The sequence below is a fragment of the Cetorhinus maximus genome, chromosome 2 (assembly GCF_964194155.1).
Source record: "Cetorhinus maximus chromosome 2, sCetMax3.hap1.1, whole genome shotgun sequence".
NCBI classification, from domain to species: Eukaryota; Metazoa; Chordata; class Chondrichthyes; order Lamniformes; family Cetorhinidae; genus Cetorhinus; species Cetorhinus maximus.
The window spans coordinates 44,680,955-44,700,743 of NC_135880.1; the positions used below are offsets into that span (position 1 = coordinate 44,680,955).

General features: G+C 42.9%; 1 protein-coding gene across 2 annotated transcripts in view; it reads left to right on the forward strand.

Moving 5' to 3' along the window:
* The window catches only part of mrps27 (mitochondrial ribosomal protein S27), a 107,087-nt gene extending 89,440 nt beyond the window's left edge, over positions 1–17,647 (forward strand). For both annotated transcript variants that reach the window (XM_078564235.1, XM_078564243.1), the window contains exons 10-11: positions 11,495–11,656; positions 17,332–17,647. In XM_078564235.1, the coding sequence (XP_078420361.1) occupies positions 11,495–11,656; positions 17,332–17,571 (402 nt within the window). In that variant the 3' untranslated portion in view covers positions 17,572–17,647. The remainder of the gene's footprint in view (positions 1–11,494; positions 11,657–17,331) is intronic.
* The last annotated feature ends 2,142 nt before the right edge of the window (positions 17,648–19,789 follow it).

The window sequence follows — 19,789 nt, forward strand, 5'->3', positions numbered from 1 at the left end:
CACTCTGAGTGCCTGCCAGGCATTGCTTCCCAGTTTGATTTTGGGCCAACAAAATGTCCCCTTGTTTTATCTGCTGTCGCCCCATTTTTAAGTGGAGTTTGTTTTTACTTTATAGCCATTTATAAAACTCTAAGTTACTGTCTCATATTAAGCAAATTTGAAAGTGTCTATAGATATTTATTTCCTATTGTGTAAAGATAGCTAAATGGATTGTTCTGTACCACTCACATCTTGCAGGGAGTAATGTCAAGGAGCAGATTAAGGGTCATTTCACTCTTTCCTCCATTTCCTTCTGGGCATCTTTCAATTAAGCTCAAAACGGTAGTATTGGCAAGGTTACCACAAGGAGCAAACCTTACACTTCTGCTAAACAGATTCATCTTCACACAGAGTTGGGGAAATCTGGAACTGCCCTCCAAAAAGCTTTTGAGGTTAGGTTAGTGGAAAAAAATTAAAAATGGAGATTGATAGATATTTGTTAGGCAAGGACAGCAAGTGTTAAGGAACCAAGGTGGGTAGATAAAGTTAAGATACAGGCCAGTCATGGCCTTATTGAATGGGGCAACAGGCTTGAGGGGCTGTATGACCTACTCCTATTCCTATGATCCTGTCAGACCTCAACACTGATTTTGGCAGATCAGTCCTGGCAGGTGGTGTTTGAGTTGTTAGTGGTCAACATCAGTCAGATGTAAATTTATTTGCCAGTCAACTTGTAACATCATCAACAGGATGAACTGTAACATTGTAAAATGTGCTATTCTTGATGCTTAAGTCTTGATGTCGATGTCTGAAGTGTGCAGTCAAAAATTTAAAAGATTAAGAAAAAATAATTTGATACTTAATTCAAGGCTGAATGTGGAAGATACAAAGGAGAAGAAAAAAAACACATAAGAGAAGCAAAGACAGGCGAGAAGAGACTGTCAGCTAATATAAATGGAATCCAATAATCTTCTATAAACACACAAATGGTAAAAGAGGGGGTAAAATGAGGAGTAGGCCGATTAGGGATCTTACAGGGGATTTACACATAGAGGAAGGAACATGGCTGAGAAACTAACTGAATGCATCTGTCTTTACCAAGGAAGCAGATGCCGCCCAAATCATAGTGAAAAAGGAAGTAGTTGAGATACCGGTTGGACTAAAAATAGATAAAGAGGAGCCATTAGATAGACTGACTGTACTTAAAGTTGATAAGTCACCAGGATTGCTTGATGAACCTGTATAAAACGTTGGTTCAGCCTCGACTGGTATATTGTGTCCAGTTCAGCCATGTCCTCTGTAGGTAGCCCTTGTCCCCGAGGAGCCAGCCCTCCAGCCTCTGTGGAACCTGGAAGATGTCAGGGATCTGAGACCTGCTGAGGCTGCATGAGTCATGGACACACCCTAGATACCATGCATGATCCGTTTTTATGGTCACAGACCAGCTGAACATTGAGCGAGTGGAAGCCCTTGCGGTTCATATACTGGACTGCTTGTTGCAACGGAAATCTAAGAGCCACGTGAGTGCAGTCGATGGTATCCTGCACCTGTGGGGAAACTGCAAAACCCAGCGCTCTTGCTTCCTGACTCGCCTGATCTCGGTCCGAATTGACAAAGGTCTGTGCCTTGGCAAAGATGACGTCCGTGACCTCCTGGATACGTTTGTGGGTGGAGGCTTGAGAGATCTTGCACAGGAAGGAGCCACTGCTGTAGAAATTGAGTGCGGCGATCACTTTCAATGCCACTGGCAATGGATGCCCTCTGATTCCCTGAGACAAAAAACCCTGCAGAAGGTGGCATATGTGATTGTCCCTTGACAATCGCAGTCTTTGGCGTCACTGGTTCTCGCTCATCTGCAGGTAGGACAGGCACTGTCTATACCCTGGGTCTAGTGAGGCACCTACAAACAACAGCTCTCTATGGACCTTCCTCTACGTGCAGAGGAGGCCCTGCTGCCCCTTGATATTGAGAGTCGTGCTCCTTTCTTTGCCAAGCCAGGCGCCCTCCATTGTATTCTTCTCCTCCTGCTATCCTGCTTATAAGCCATGAGGCTGACAGCGAGATCACCAGGCTCCATGTTCCTGATGGCCTCCTCTCTGCAGTTTCAAAGAGAGAGACGTGAGGGTCAGCGTATGTCTCCTAAGGACCTCTCTTGGTTAAGCCTCTGGCTCCAGTTGCGTCTCAAGGCCCCTTCACGCATGCCGGAGAGTCCTGGCCACCACTTGGATGGCCGGTGCTTAGTTTGCTTAATGGCTGACCAAAACCCCACCCACCTCCGCCCCACATCACATGACCGAGTGGCGACAGCTTCGGCCACTGGACTGCATCCTGTGCTTTCAGGTCAGGCACAGGTATTATCCTAACCTATTATCCTAAGGCTGCGTGGTTAGCTTGGACCATGAGGATTACTGCTCTAAGGCAGAATAACTGCAAAGCAAGGGATTCTGAGCACCTCCCTTAGTGAATGTTCCATGCCCACCTCTTGCAAGGGGATCCTCTTAACCTGCCCTGTCACCCAATTGTTCTGCAGCCCCATAAAACTCAGATTATTTTGCAGTCTGCGCTCGAGGGGTTAAAAGTTCAGGAGCAATCGGTGGCACTATCAGGAATTTATGTTGCTTGAGTGGGCATAATTGTTTCAGAAGCCAGACTCCCAAGTATGTCAATGGAGCTGATGCTGAATGGTCTCAGCCGCGGAAGAATGCTCAATCTTGAGGCTGGCCAATTTCTTCCCACCCTGCCATTTTTCGGGGGAGGGGACAATCGCGCCCTGGATTTACGTCACCAGGAAACATGACTAGGGTATTCTTGCGAGATTTCCTGATCATGCTGCCGAACACACTCGCCCCAATCGGGCGCAAAAAATCGTGGCCAAAGAGACAGAGAATAATATATCTTAAGTTTGCTAACAGTACAAAGCTATGTGGGAATGCAAGCTGTGAGGAGGACACAAAGAGGCTGCAAAGAGATATGACAGGGTAAATGAGTGAACAACAGGTGGCAGATGAAGTGTAATGTGGGGAAGTGTGAGATTATTCACTTGGTAGTTGGAATAGAAAATAATTTTTAAAAGGGCATGAAACTTGCAAATGTTGATGTTCAGAGAAACTTGGGCGTACTCCCACAAGGAACACAAATTTAGCATGCAGGTACAGCAATTAATTAGGAAAGGATAAGGCATGTTCGCCTTTAGTACCAAAGGATTGGTATACAAGAAAAAAGAAATCTTGATATAGTTTTACAGGACTTTGGTGAGACCACACTGAAGTATCGTGTGCAGTTTTGGTTTCTATACTTAAGAAAGGATACACTTGCAATGGAGGCGGTACACTGGCCTAGACCCGGGGATGAGAGAGTTGCCTTATGATGAGAGGTTGAGTAAATTGGGCCTATACTGTCTTGAGTTTAGAAGAATGAGAGGTGATCTCATTAAATCATGCAGGATTCTGAAGGGGCTTGACAGGGTAGACACTGAGAGGTTGTTTCCCGCCTAGCTGTAGAATCTAAAACATGGGGGCACAGTCTCAGGATAAGGGGACGATCATTTAGGACTGAGATGAGAAATGTCTTCGCTCAAAAGGTTGTGAATCTTTGGAATTTCTACCCCAGTGGGTTGTGATGGTCCATTATTGAATATATTTAAGGCTGAAGTAGACAGATTTTTGGTCTGTCAAGGAATCAAAGGGATATGGGGAATGGCTGGGAAAGTGGGTTGAAGCTGGAGATCAGCCATGATCATATTAGTGGGTGGAGCAGACTTCAAGGGCCATAAGGTACTTGCCTGCTCCTATTTCTCATGTTCTTATGTATTCTGGTTTGCTAATGCCTGACAGAGATAACTTCTTTAAATTAAGTCCTCACTTAAAGTTGTAACTGTGTTGCTGAAAATTGTGGCTTTAAGTGAAATGACTTCAAGCGAATCACATTTTCCCATTAAAACCAAAGTAAAAGCTGTAGTTAGGTTCTGTAGGACCTTCCTCATCAAAAAAAAATTATACCTTTTAAGTTGAAATATTTTACATTGCTAAATACCTATATTGGTAAATTAAATAACTTCAAAATAAAATAAACTTAAAAATATAATAGAAGTATGGGGCAGAATTTAGCCCCTGTTGAGCAGGCTTGGTGGGGGCAGTCAAGAAGCTGACCGCTGCCCACAATTGGGCCCGGACCGCGATTTCATGCTGGCAGGACAATTAAGGCCCGCCCAGCGTGAAATACGAACGGCAGCACTCAGCACTGCCTGTGCGGGGGGGGTGGGGGGGAGTCCGAGCACGAATTTCACACGTGCGCACTTGCAAATCTCCCTGGGGCACAGAGCTGCCTCAAGGAGATGAAGAGCTTTCAGAAAAATAAATAAAGGCTAATAAAATGTTATGAAACATGTCCCCTCATGTGACTCTGTCACATCAGCAGGGACGTTATTAATTAAATTTTTTAATTTTAATTTTTTAAAAATTTGCTTTACCATGAGGTTGGACAGGCAGCGAAAAATGTAAGTTAATTAAGACCTTAATGACCTTAACAGGCCGATTCCCCCGCCAGCCGAAATATCGCGCGACTGTGTGTTGATGTCGGGACGCTTGCCCAATGTCAACTCGCGTCATTTTACACCCGAGCGGATCGAGCATCTGCCCGCCAAGGTAAAAATTTTGCCCGTAGTTACTTTCTACTTACAGTATCTCCTACTCGCTACAGATCCTGTTTGCCGCACATTGTGCTCTCTCTCACTCCCTGGCGCACCCTCTTGCCGATCCTTACAATTGCAACCTCTCTGGCTCTCTAACCGGTCCTTTCACTGCCAACCCTCTCTCACTCGCGGACGCACCCTTTCACTGATCCTTTCTCTAGCTGAAATCCCTGCTCCCTGACTCTCGCTCTCACTGCTTTGCTCTCCTGCACCCTCGCTGTGAGTGTGGGCTCTGGAGATGAACAGCGGGAGGCAGGTGGAGCAGCTTCAACCTGCTGGAGGCAAGTTCTCTTCAAGTGGGTCTATGATCAGCTTCACCTCTGGTAACAGATCCCTGATCCTGACAGTGAGACAATTTACTGAACAATGGATTGAATATGTTTTGGGACATCGGGCAGGGACTCGACTCCTCTCCACTGTGGTAAAACCAGCTGGGCAATGGACTTGCTAATTCCTCCTTCCCATGCTATGGATATAGGAGCAGCTCCCAGTGGCTTTAAAATGTGGGTGGGGTGGAAAGGGAGATTTCTGGTCAAAGTGGGGTTAAGCTGGTCACAATCCCACTCAAAGAGAACTTACCTCCTGCAAGTTGAAACTGCTCTTTCTGCCTCTCATCGCTTGTTCCAGAGCCTTGGTTCACAGCGAGAGTTCAGGAGAGGGAAGTGGTGAGAAGGAGAGTCGAACAGCAGGGTCGGCAAGAGTAAGGATTGGCAAGAGGGTGGGTCAGGGAGCAGGTGAGGCCATAAGCTCGAAGGGTCAGCAGCGAGATGGTGAATCAGGGAGTGGAGAGACCACTCCAAAATGGCACGGACCTGGTCACACGGCCTTATGTCAGACTTGCAGGAAGCGACACTAAAACAAATCTAACGACGCTAAATGAGAAAACAGGCACCATTAACTGATGGTTAAAAGGAAACGATGTTAAATGGGACAGTGTTAAATAGGGACTTACTGTATTTCATTCTGTGCTTTCCAGCTGTTCTGAAAACGCACTCTGGTGAGCCTTACTATGTGATGTATCTCAGCTTCCAAATGACTTCTGACAGAAGCTCATTGTTCTGGAAACGTTGGGTGGAATATTACGGGGGCGCAGATGGCTTGCCACCTCCCCCTCCCTACCCCCAACCCCAGAAGCAGAGTTGGTGTGGAGCTGACACGCTCCACGCCAACCTTCCCCGCAGCCATAATGCACTGCGGGGCAGACTAAATAGGCAACCTGTGGGACTTCTTCCCCTCACCGAGGAGGAAGTCCTGCCCTCAGAGCCAATCCGATTAGCTGGCAAGTCCCTAGGGCCCCAGGAGCACATTAGTGGGCGCTGCCGGGACTGCAACGGGAAAGTAGAAGGCGGCCCATGGATCCCTAGAAACAGGTATGTACGGCGTCCTGGGCAGGGAGAGTTTGGGCAGGTCTGGGCGGGGTGCGGGGTGGTGGGTTTAAGGCAGCCGGCGGGTAGGAAGAAAGGGGATAGATTCTATCTTAGGGAGTCTGCCCCTCAATCCGCAAAGTTCAGCCCCCAAAGATAGAAACTCCCCTTCTTTCCCGCCCTGTGAGGAATTTGTTTAAAAAATCAGGCCACCCACTCCTGTCTGGCTGCCCACGCCAAACATTTTATTGGGGTCAATTGGCATTGTAACAAGCCAAATTGATCCTTGAATATTTATTTAAATATGGCTTGTGGGCCCTGCATTTAGTGACATCACAAGACAGCGCGAGAGAGCGGCAGAGAGATCAGAACCAGTGCAATGCGGGCAAGCTTAAAAAAGTGACATCAGCTCAAAGGTGAGAGCTGATTGGTGAGTAGTGGGTAAGTTTTTTTCTCCAGTTTAAAATAGATTAAGCTAAGGAAAGGTAAGGGTTCTAGTTTTTATTTAAAGTACATAAATAATTTAACTTTCTTTTTACTGTATTTGACTTAAAGTAAGGGCTTTTTTTCAACTAGAGGCATGGCAGGGCAGCTCGGTCCCGTGTTATGTACCGCCTGCAACATGTGGGAAGTCCTAGACGCTCCTTGCGCTCTGACCAACCACGCGTGCAGGAAGTGCCACCAGATGCAGTTACTTGAGCTCCAAGTTTCGGAGCTTGAGCGGCAGCTGGAGGCACTGAGGTGCATCCGCAAGGCATAGAATTTCATGGATAACACGTTTTTAGATGTGGTCACCCCACACGGGGTGTAGACTGAGAGGGAATGGGTAACCATTAGACAGAAGAAAGGTATCAGACAGGTAGTCAGGAAATCCCCAGGGTGCATCTTGCTTGAGAACCGTTTTTCTGTGTCGGAAAACGGTGAGAGTGACGGTTCCTCTGGGGAGTGCAGCCATGCTTATGGCACAGCTGCACAGGTGGGGGAGGAAAAAGAGGGGAAGAGCAATAGTGGTAGTAGACTTGATAGTAAGGGGAACAGACAGGCGTTTCTGCGGCCGTAGATGTGACTCCAGGATGGTATGTTGCCTCCCTGGTGCCAGAGTCAAGGATGTCACTGAACGGCTGCAGGGCATTCGAAAGGGGGAGGGCAAACAGACAGAGATCATGATATTTATTGGTACCAACGACATAGGTAGAAAGAGGGATGAAGTCCTGCAAGCAGAATTTAGGGAGCTAGGAAGCAGATTAAAAAACAGGACCTCAAAGGTAGTAATCTCTTGATTACCTCCAGTGCCATACACTAGTGAGTATAGAAATAGGAGGTTAGTCCAGATGAACGCGTGGCTGGAGAGATGGTGCAGGAAGGAGGGCTTTAGATTTCTGGGACATTGGTTTCTGGGTGCGGTGAGACCTGTACAAGACGAACGGGTTGCATCTGAACTGGAATGGGTCCAACATCCTTGCGGGGAGGCTTGCTCGTGTTGTTGGGGAGGGTTTAAACTAATTTGGCAGGAGGATGGGATCCTGAGAGGAGGTTCAGCAGGGGCAGATGCACAGCCAAAATTAGAACAGAGAGCAAGTGAGTCTGGAAGGCATAGAAATTATAGGCCAGTTAAGGCACAAGGGAGTTCGGCAAGGTTGGATGGTATTTGTTTTAATGCAAGGAGTCTGACGAATAAGGCAGATGAGTTGAGGGCACAAATTAACACATGGAAGTATGATGTCATTGCTGTCACAGAGACATGGTTGAGAGAGGGGCAGGATTGGCAGCTCAACATTCCAGGATATAGGGTCTTCAGGCGAGACAGGGAAGGAGGTAAAAGAGGAGGGGGTATTGCAGTATTGATCAAGGAATCAATTACAGTAATAAGGAGGGATGTCATCTTAGAAACCTCCTCAAATGAAGCCAAATGGGTAGAACTTAAAAACAAAAAAAGAGCAATCACATTGCTGGGAATGTACTACAGGCCCCCAAACAGTCAGAGAGAAATAGAAGAGCAGATATGTAGGCAAATTTCAGAGAAGTGTAAAAATAATAGGGTAGTAATAGTGGGGGGTTTCAACTTCCCCAACATTAACTGGGTTAGTCATAGTGTGATAGGTTTAGAGGGAGCGGAGTTCTTAAAATGCATCCAGGAGAGCATTTTAAGCCAGTACACAGAAGGTCCTGGACTTAATTTTAGGGAATGAAGCCGGGCAAGTGGTAGAGGTATCAGTGGGGGACCATTTTGCAGATAGTGATCACAACTCCGTTAGTTTCAAGGTTGTTAAGGAAAAGGACAAGGATGGGCCAGAAATCAGACTTCTAAATTGGGGGAAAGGCCGATTTTAATAAGATCAAATATGATTTGGCCAGAGTGGACTGGGAGCAGCTACTTTTAGGTAAATCTGCGTCAGAGCTTGTGGGACTCATTCAAGAAGGAAATAGGGAGAGTACAGGGCCAACATATTCCAGTAAAGACAAAGGGTGGGACCAACAAATCCAGGGAACCCTGGACGTCGAGGGATATACAGGTTTGGATAAAGAGAAAAGGGGAGGCTTGTGGCAGATACTGAGGGCTCAAAACAGCGGAAGCCCTAGAGGAGTATAGAATGTGTAGGGGGGAGCTTAAAAAGGAAATTAGGAGAGGAAAAAAGGGGCATGAAGAAATATTGGCAGGTAAAATAAAGGAAAATCCAAAGTTATTTTACAAGTACATTAAGAGTAAGAAGATAACTAGGGAAAGAGTAGGGCCCATTAAGGACCATAGTGGTAATTTGTGTGTGGAGCCGGAAGACGTAGATAGGGTTCTAAATGAATACTTTGTTATGGTGTTCACAAGTGAGAGGGACGACATGGGTATGGAAATCAGGCAGAAGGACTGCGATATAATTAAAGAAATTAGCATAGAAAGGGAGGAGGTTCTAAGTGATCTGGCAGGCTTAAAAGTAGATAAATCTCCAGGCCCGGATGAAATGTATCCCAGGCTGTTGAGTGAGGCAAGGGAAGAGATAGCAGGGGCGCTGGCAATAATTTTCAATATCTCTCTGGCCACAGGAGAGGTGCCAGAGGACTGGAGGCAAATGTAGTACCATTATGCAAGAAGGGAGGAAGGGATAAACCAGGGAACTATAAGCCAGTCAGTCTAACCTCAGTGGTGGAGAAACTATTGGAAGTGATTCTGAGGGACAGAATTAATCTACACTAGGAGGGGCAGGGATTAATCAAGGACAGTCAGCATGGTTTTGTTAAGGGGAGGTCATGTCTGACCAATTTGATTGAATTTTTCAAAGAGGTGACCAGGTGTGTAGATGAGGGCAATGCATTTGATGTAGTCTATTTGGATTTCAGCAAGGCTTTTGATAAGGCCCCACATGGGAGACTGATAACAAAGGTAAGAGCCCATGGGATCCAAGGCAATTTGGCAAATTGGATCCAGAATTGGCTGAGTGGCAGGAAGCAGAGGGTAATGGACAAGGGGTGTTTTTGTGACTGGAGTGGGGTTCCACTGGGACCGGTGCTGGGTCCCTTGCTGTTTGTGGTATATATAAACGATTTAGACTTGGATGTAGGAGGGTTGATCAGTAAGTTCGCGGATGACACGAAAATTGGTGGGGTGGTAAATAGTGAGGAGGATAGCCTTAGATTAAAGGAGGATATAGATGGGCTGGTCAGATGGGCTGATTGGTGGCAAATGGAATTTAATCCGGATATGTGTGAGGTGATGCACTTGGGCAGGACAAACAAGGCACGGGAATACACGATGAATGGCAGGACCCTGGGAAGTACCGAGGATCAGAGGAACCTTGGTATGCATGTCCACCAGTCCCTTAAGGTAGCGGGACAGGTAAATAAGGTGGTTAAGAAGGCATATGGGATACTTGCCTTTATTAGCCGAGGCATAGAATATAAGAGCAAGGAGGTTATGCTGGAACTGTATAAAACGCTGGTTAGGCCACAGCTAGAGTATTGCGTGCAGTTCTGGAATTCGCATTATAGGAAGGATGTGATTGCACTAGAGAGAGAGTGCAGAGGAGATTTACCAGGATGTTGCCTGGGCTGAAGAGTTTTAGTTATGAGGAGAGATTGGTTATTTTCCCTGGAGCAGAGGAGATTGAGGGGGACATGAATGAGGTGTATAAAATTATCAGGGGCATAGATAGATGAATGAGGTGTATAAAATTATCAGGGACATTATCAGGGACAGGAAGGAATTTTTTTCACTTGATGGAGGGATCAATAATCAGGGGGCATAGATTTAAGGTAAGGGGCAAGAGGTTTAGAGGGGATGTGAGGAAGAATTTTTTCACCCAGAGGCTGGTGGGAATCTGGAACTCACTGCCTGAAAGGGTGGTAGAGGCAGAAACCCTCATACCATTTAAGAAATATTTGGATGTGCAGTTGTGATGCCATGGCATACAAGGCTATGGGCCTAGTGTTGGAAAATGGGATTAGAATAATTAGTTACTTGTTTAACCGGTGCAGATTCGGTGGGCCGAAGGGTGTTTTTCTATGCTGTAGACCTCTATGACTCAATGATATGGGGTGAGCTTGGGGGTAGTGGGGTGGGCACCTGCCCTATTTTACTTGCTCCCCGACCAGCCAAAAACATGCCTGGTAGGGGGCACGTAAACTGCAGAACGTTAACTCTGTTTCTCACTGCCAGAGCTGCTGAGTATTTCCAGCGTTTTCTGTTTTTATTTTGGACTGGGGTTGACTTCTTTGGAACAGAGGAAGTTGAAGGGAGATTTAATTGAAATGGAATAAATTATGAGGGGCCTACATAGAGTGGATAGGAAGGACCATTTTCTGTTAATAGAGAGGCCAATAAACAGGAGCATAGATTTAAAGTTTGTGGTAGAAAGATTAGGGAGGTTGTTGAGGAAAAGCTTTCCACCAGGAGGATGGTGGGGGTCTGGAATTCACTTCTTAAAAGTGTTTGAGGCAAATATGCTGGTTGCTTTTTTAAAATGTTTTAATATGCACTTGGAATGCTGTAACCTACAAGGCAACAGACCAAGACCTGGAAAGTGGGATTGGGCTGGATCGACATGAAGGGCTGAATGGTGGTCTCCTGTGTCGTAAATTTTCTGTTTCCAAACCTCAATACTGGGAGAACAACTGTTTCTAATTATATATATATATAAATGGTCTGGATTCAGGAAATCAGTTTACAAATGAAACTAAACCAGGAGGTCAGAGAATGAATTGAACAAGATATCTAATTGGCAGAATGCTAACAGATGAAATTTAATGCAGATAAATATTAAATGTTGCACATAAAAAGAAAAATAGACAGCACACATATTCCATGAAAATTGTTGATATAGTTATGGTGAAGTTGAACGAGTCCGGGGAGTCTTAGTCAACTAAGGAGTCAAAGTAAATCAGTGCACTGGAGCTTAGTCGCCAAAACACCAGCTGTAAATGCAGATTTATTAGCTGGTGAAGTCACTGGAGAATTTTGCTTCATTTTCTACAGGTGGATGCCATGGCAACCATTTTGGAGAAAGCAGCATCTGAGACCGGTGAATCCATGGTGACAGATGAATCACAGGAAACAAAACAAGATGCTGCATTTGATGACAATGATGACGATGATAATGAAAAATTAAAGCTTACAGACTACTTGAGCAGATTTAAGGTAGTTCGAAAAGTGACAATGTTCTTTCCATTTTGCATACAATAAAATAGTTAAGTGAATTCCTTGTACAAAATATCATACAGCATCAAGATAAATTTGTACAAAATGACATTGAGAAACTGTCCCAGGAGAGTCGGAGATCACTGTTACACTAAATACTCCATTCCAGTATCCTTAATGTGTTATTTTGTTTAAGAACTTAATCTCAGGCCTTCGTAAGTATGTCTTTATGTAGTAACAACTGAAGAAAATGTAGCTTTACTTTTAATGTTTTTTTTCAAACAACTCTTCCAATAGCCTTAATATTTGCCAGTGTTAAATGTGTCTCTGACATTGAAGGCTGTTTTGCTCAGGTATTTTGTGTTCAAATGCTTGATTTAAAATCTTCCTTGACAGCAAATGAACGTACTTAGATTTCTACTATATCTAACAGAGAAACATAACATTAGCTCATCTTTTATTTAAAAAATAGTCTAGAGAGACACTACTCTGATCAGGAAATGTTTTTTTTTCCCAAATCAATAACATCAGTATTCATTACAAAGTGCCTAGCCTTTGATTCAAATGGGAAATAGTATGTTGAAAGCAAAGCAAGATCCAAGGCTATGCATTTTCACTCTGCAGGGATCTGCCAAATGCCGCTATAGATTTTTTGGGTCAATCATAGTTGTACCACCAAAAATGACAACTCTCCTTAAAGGCCCATTATGTTGTGCTGTATTGAACTATTTCTAACTGATTAAACTTCATACGAACATACAAACGAGGAGCAGGAGTAGGCCATTCAGCTCCTCAAGCCTGCTCCGCCATTTAATAAGATCATGGCTGACCTGATAACCTGAAATTTGCATCCTGCCTACCCCGATAACCTATCACCCCCTTGCTACCCAGAATCTACCCATCTGTCTTAAAAATATTCAAAGTCTCTGCTTCCACCACGTTTTCAGGAAGAGAGTTCCAAAGACTCACGACTCTGAGTTTAAAAAATCTCACCTCACCTCTGTTTTAAATGGGTGACCCCTTATTTTTAAATGGTGACCCCATAGTTCTAGATTCCCCCACAAGAGGAAACATCCCCTCCACACCTATCCTGTCAAGACTCCTCAGGATCTTATATGTTTCAATCAAGTCGCCTCTTCTCCTAAATTCCAGCAGATACAAGCCTAGTCTGTCCAACCTTTCCTCATAAAACAACCCGCCCATTCCAGATATTAGTCTGGTAAACCTTCTCTGAACTGCTTCCAATGCACTTCCATCCTTCCTTAAATAAGGTGACCAACACTGTACACAGTACTCCAGATGTGGTCTCACTAGTGCCCTGTACAACTGAATCATAACCTCTCTACTTTTGTGTTCAACTCCCCATGCAATAAATGATAACATTTTTATTAGCTTTCCTAATTACTTGCTGTACCTGCATACTAGCCTTTTGTGATTCATGCACTAGGACACCCAGACCCCTCTGCACCTCAGAGTAGTGCACTAAGGTACCCTGCAGTTAATTATTCATTTGCTGTTGTGTTGAAACTTTATTGCAAAGCAAGATATAATTACACACTACTGACTGAGAAATGGGATTTAGTCAATGAAGGGAACAAAAATACATTCATTTTATAACATTTTATCACAAGGTGTGTAAGAATGAGAAGGTATGCAACATACTGTATTTCAGAGAAATGTATTTGACGGATCAGTTGGTTTGGGCTGGTAGCTGAGAAAGGAGATTGCATTCAATGCTTTGTCATTGCTCAGGCTTGCCTATATTTGAGCCTGTTTCTATGTGATATTTTAGCAATTTACTTTAATACTCAGAAGATGATGACATTCATAATGTTAAACCGAGAAATTCATGTTTTTCATAAAGACAGCTCATTACAATTTCTGTCACTTTATTTGCTGCACACACATTGGGGGGAATAGTTCATGGTTTTAAATATGGTGCTGTAGACTGTTCGAACATATCTGTGTTTCGTTTGTTTTTCTGTGACTGTGACAATCTGAGGTAAACAAACTTTCATTTTTCCAAGACAAAAAAAAAGTTTAATCTTTCCGCCTGTTGAACTGAAGAACCCCCCCCTGTGGAGTTCCTGTGACGAGCAACCTCCAATTTAAGTTAAAACCTGAGCTGCCTCTAAACACTAGGGACAATATTTTCCACTGTTTGCTGAAGAGTAGGTGTGAGCCAGCATGTCACGAGAGAGTACTGGTGGATGTTTGTGTTTCTTTACTCTAAAGATTAGTTAAAAATTCAGGAAAATAATTGATTTCTGATAATTTAATAAAAGAACATGCTTAACATTTTTTCAGCTGCTGTCAGCTGAGTGTTTTACTCCTGATCAGACCGGCTGTTAGTAAGTTTAAAGCATGTGAAGATTTTAATAAGTGTGACCATGACAGTGACCGAAGTGAGTAGCACAATCTCATTCAGTGGAGTGGGGGGGGCGAGGCAGTTTGTCCAAATTAGATGCAGCTTGTGTGGAGGTGCAGGGGGAAAGTAGGTGGTGAAAGTGTGGGAATCTCTGGGGATTTTATTTTGTTTTTTAATTAGTGCCCCTGTTTAATGCAGAGCAACTCCTAAATTGTGCAATGTTAGTTTTACATATGTGCAATGAATCCTGCTGGTAAGAACCATAGAATTAGACAGCATGGAAGGAGACCACTTGGCCAATCATATCTGTGGCGGCTCTTTAAAAGAGCTGTATAATTAGCCCCACATGCCTGTTCTTCTACAGTTCTACAGATTTTCCCAGTTCCAGTATCTATCCAATTCACTTTTAAAAGTTGTTACTGAATTTGCTTCCAAAACTCTCTCAAGCAGTGCATTCCAGTTCATAATAACTACTGAGTCAAAAAAAAAAAATCTACTCATCTCGCCTCTGGTTCTTAGCCTGTTACCTGTCGGAAAACAGGCCCAGTTTCACTCGTCTCTCTACACAACTAAAGTCTTTATGTCTAGCACCATTCCAGTAAATCTCCTCTGGCTACTGATTCTTTTGGCACTGGAAACAGTTTCTCCCCATGTACTCCTTCAAAACTCAAAATTTTGAACACCTCTGTCGAATTTCCCATGCACTTTCTCTGCTCTGATGAGAACAATTCCAATTTCTCTAGTTCCTCTACACAACTAAAGTTCTAGTAGATTCTGGTAAAGTTCCTTTGCATCCTTTATTCCCTCCGCCACAATGCTGGTCTGGCACCTATGACCACATTTTATTGTTACACTTTCTAAAGTCCTCAGAGGTCTTGTTTTCCTACTTACATTAGCAGCACCCACTTCTCCCAGTGGGCTGCTGCCGTGCAGAGCCTTGGGCACACCGATGGGCTCTCAATTGGCTGGGGCTCCCGGAAGGACAGTTCATCAAAAATCTCCCTTGGGATCCCGCTGCCGGTATTTCTGGGTTCCCAATCCGCATTTCATCCCAACAACGGGATCGGGGCCCATCCATTGCATTACTCACATTAAATCTCTCTGTAACTTCATCAAAGAACTCAATCAGTTTAGTTAAAGATGATTTGCCTTTAACAAATCCATGCTCGCTTTCATTTATTCACCCATATTTTTCCAAATGCTATGGAATTTTGCCCTGGATTATTGCCTCTAAACATTTCCCCACCGGCAACATTCGACTGACTGACCTATAGTTGCCAGGTTTCCTTCTCTTCTATTTTGAACAAGGGTGTAAAATTTACAATCCTCCAGTTCTCTGGCAACACACCCATATCAAAAGAGGATTGGAAGATTGTGGCCAAAGCCTCTGCAATTTTCACCCCCACTTTCCTCAGCAACCTTGGGTGCATCGCATCCAGGCCAAATGACTTACTATTTAGTGTGCTACCAATCTCTAAAGTGCCTCCACTTTATCCATTTTTATCCCGTCCAATTTCTCTACTATCTCCTCCTTTACTGCAACGTTGTCAGCATGCTTTACTTTAGTGAAGACAGATACAAAGTAGTCATTTAGTACCTCCCTCTCTACCTTCATAAGTCCCCCTTTTTGGTCCCAAATCAAGCCCACCATTCCTTTGACTACCGTTTTAGTATTTATATGTTGGGTTCCCTTTTATGTTACCTACAAATCTATTCTGACATTTTCTCTTTGCCTCTCTTATTTCCTTTTTCCACTTCTCCCTCTGTACTTTTTGTATCCAGCTAGTTCCTTGCTGAATTATGATCATGGCTTTTGCTATAACTCTTTTTTCTGTTTCCTTTTAATCTCTACATCTATAATCATCCACTGTGCTCTATTTTTGGATGCCTTCCTTTTCCCTTGCAAGAATGTGCAGGTTTGGTTCCCAAGCAATCTCTTTTTGAAGGCCTCCCATTGCTTATTTTCTGTTTTACCCTGCCAATCTCTGATTATAACCCATCAGAGCCCAGATCCCTTTTCAACTCACTAGCCATCCTCTAACTGAGTAGTATTACATTTGATTTTTCCCTGTCCTTTTCCATGACCATTCAGATCCTAATACTGTGATTACTGTTTCCTAAATGCTCCCATAGTGAAACAGCCTCCACTTCATTCCCCAGGATTTGGCCTAGCACTGCTTCCTTGTTGGGTTACAACCATACTGATTTAAAAAGTTGGTCATAGAAGCGTTATTGTACCCATGAATCTATCTATCTCTGGCTTGAATATACTCAATGACTGGGGATCCGCTCATCTCTGGTATAGAGGATTCCAAAGATCCATAATCCTCTGAGTGAAGAAATTTCTCCTTATCTCAATCCAATCAGTCAACCCCTTATTCTGAGACTGTATTCCCGTGTTCTCAATTCCCCAGCCAGGGGAATTTTCTCAGCATCTACCTTGTCAAGTCCCTTAAGAATTTAACATGTTTCAATTAGATCACCTCTCATTCTTCTGAACTCCAGGGAATATAGGCCTAATCTACTCAATCTCTCTCCATACAATAATCCCCTCATTCTATGAACCCATCTAGTGAACCTTCATTACACCCCCACAAGTAAGTCCTTCCTTAGATAAGGAGACCAAATCTATACACCGTGCTCCAGGTGTGGCCTCACCAACTAATTTACGTCGAAGAATTCCCAGTCCCTATGAATGACATTTCCTAGTCTCTCACCATTCAAAAAAGATTCATTTTTATTTTTCCTACCAAAGTCGATAACTTCACATTTTGCCACATTGTGAACCAGCTGCCATGTTCCTATCCCAATCTGTGTGTCTCTCTGTTCTGTTTCTCCTGTGTGTTTCTCCTTCCTCCTTCCCTTTGTTCTGATACCATCTGAAGAGGCGTAGGAGCAACTTGAATGTATATTTCCATTGGAATGGACCAATTGGGCTGATGGCCTGTTTTTGTGCTGTATATTCTATGTAACTCCCTTCTGTATGTGTGCGTCTGTCTATTTCTTTCTGCTATCCTTTCTTTCCTCCAAAATGGATGCACCCGTTTATCTTACTCTTGTAGACAAACTCTCCTGCTTAGTTCAGTACTATTGCTTTGGTTAATTTGACAGGAACCAGGCAAAAGGAAGGTGCATGGTTGGTGCTGATGCCAAGAACAAATTGTTTGGCTCATTGCATTCACAAATTTTTTTATGCTTTGTCGATTCCCAATTCTGTTTCTATGCACCTCATTGTAGACTAATGGAAACTCCTTTCTAGATTTATATTCTACAGGTGGTAACATATATGTTTGGTTCCTTCTGATAGAAACTTTATGCAGAGCTGGAGTCTCTTGGAAAGATTGAAGCAGAAAGTCTATTGACTCTGACAGGCAAGCTTGTCAAAGAGAATCTCCCATCATCTGAAGCTGGTGAGATCCTAAATTACGAGAAGAAGTTAGAAAAGTGGGAAGAAGAACGTGCTGCACTGATTCAGAGAGAAAAAGAGTTGAGAGAAAAGGCTCGCCAAGAGAGAGAAGCCAGATTAGCAGCAAAAGCCGCAATTTAAACCTAGTTATGCTCCACCTTTTGTAAAAGTGACCATGTTGACCTGCTAAGTTGATTAAATTGTATCATGAATTGCATTGTGTGCATATTTTTTTCATTCTTTTTCCAAAGTTATAAAGCAATAGTAATAATTTGTTAAGTCTTGCTGATTGATATCTGCAAAGTGGAAATATGCATTTTCCACAAGCTAATTCAATCTGAACATCTGTATATAGATCATAACACTTTAATCTCACAGTGAACGTAAACTAACATCTATGAACTGAAAATAAAAAGCCAATCATTTGCAGAAAACCCTATTTGATCGGCTGTTATATTAAAGAGGATAGATATTTTCTAAAGTGATTAGTACTAACTTTAAAGCCATGTGGAGAGTACAACCTTCATAGAAATTTAGCAGTTGTGATATTCTCTCAAGTTATTTGCAGGGCTACAAAGTTCTTGCATTATAATGTAAGTTTCAGATTATTATAAGAGAATGTTGTTAGTAATAAGTGTAATAAGTTATCAGAAAATGATTAGTTATTAGTTATTGATTATCTTTTATGGGGATACCATAAACTTAAAAATTGGATAATCCCCTTTTATTGGATTGCATTTTCAATTTTATCCCCTGTTAAACAATGCTGTGCCTAATTCAAGCCTGATTCAGATAATTTCTTAGATCAATTGACACATGGTTTAGATCAAACATAAGAACGAGCAAACAGTAACCATAAAATGAAAATGCTAGTGTTTAGTTGTTTATTACTGAACACTGATAAATCATGGCTTTTATGTGACAATTTTTAGAAGTCATGGATAATGCACACAATATAAAATTCTGTCTTGCTCCATTTTATGTTCTTGCACTTAGCTGTGTGTCCAATAACCTTGATATATCACCTCTATCAATTTAAAACAAACCAGCTAAGCCACTTCTGCTAATCATTGCAAGACCACCTTATCCCCCTTCAAAGGTCATTGAGTGTTTTCTTCAGAGAAATGGAAGCAGAAATGTGTGTTTTTTTTTGAGGAGGGTGTTTCCTCCCCATCTCCAAATGGGAAACCAAGGTGGAAGGGCCAGGGCCCCAAGTACAGGACACTTAGATTGAGAAGAGTAAAACTGAAAATGAGATAAAACAAAAAGTATTGATGCCAAACTTGGGTTTTTAAAAATCTGAAGCTTGTATCAGGAAAAAAAAATCTGGAGGGGTAAGAAATTCCATTATTTTGGATTTCAAGGAGAGAATGTAATGTAAGTCTTAACTTCATTGCAGTGTGAGAGGTAACATGGAGAAGGAAGAGTGCTTGGGAGTGCTAAACTCAAGAAGCCACCTCATTAAGCATCGAATTTCCAACTGTCAAATACATAAACATTGGATGAATATGAATCTGTGCTTTGTGACTTTTTCCCCCTTCTAGACTGTTTTTGAGGCTTTGGCTGGTTTTGTGCATTTTTTTTCCCATTCAAGTGTATGTACCAGAAGTATACCTGCAGCTGTAGATACTTTTTTCTCTCCCCAGTTTTCTCCTGTCCTCATGGGTACACAGGCTCTAACACGCCTCTCCTATCTCCTAAAAGTTGCATGCTTCATGAGTAAATTTCAGTAATAAGTGATGAGGGATTATTACTAGAGGATATATCACAAATAAGCCTGGTTGGACTCGCACCCAGAATTCACCCACGCACAGTTTCCGGAAGAGGTCACTAGATTATGCTTCCATATTTATTGACAAATTGGTGAAGGTTTGACAATTTCTCTCTTCCCTCGTCCAGGGCCACAAAGGCCAATTATAGCATCCTTATTGTCTTGGTAGCAATCAACTAACTGACCACACAGTCGGGATTGAATCTTGTGCTTTCCTGGTTTTGGGTCAATAAGATGGCACTATTTATCCAAAAGTTCTTCAGTATCCAAATTTTGCTGGTGTCTGTCCAATTACTATTTAAAAGTGTGCAAAATTGAGTGCAGGATGTAAAAAGGAAAGTTGGTACTAAATATGACTTGGAAAAAGTTTTGTATTTTTTACAAGAACGATGTGGTAGCGTGGACTCCTGTTATGAAATACTAGACTGATGATCAGATGGCCTTGCTAGTGATACCCATAATAATAGCATTAATTGGAAAAAAAATGGGAGGTCGTATTTGCTCTAGTCTAGGTTATAAGTGCATGAAACACAAAGCAATTTGCAGTGCTAAAGCAGGATGCATATTTCAACATTTGACTTTCCATGC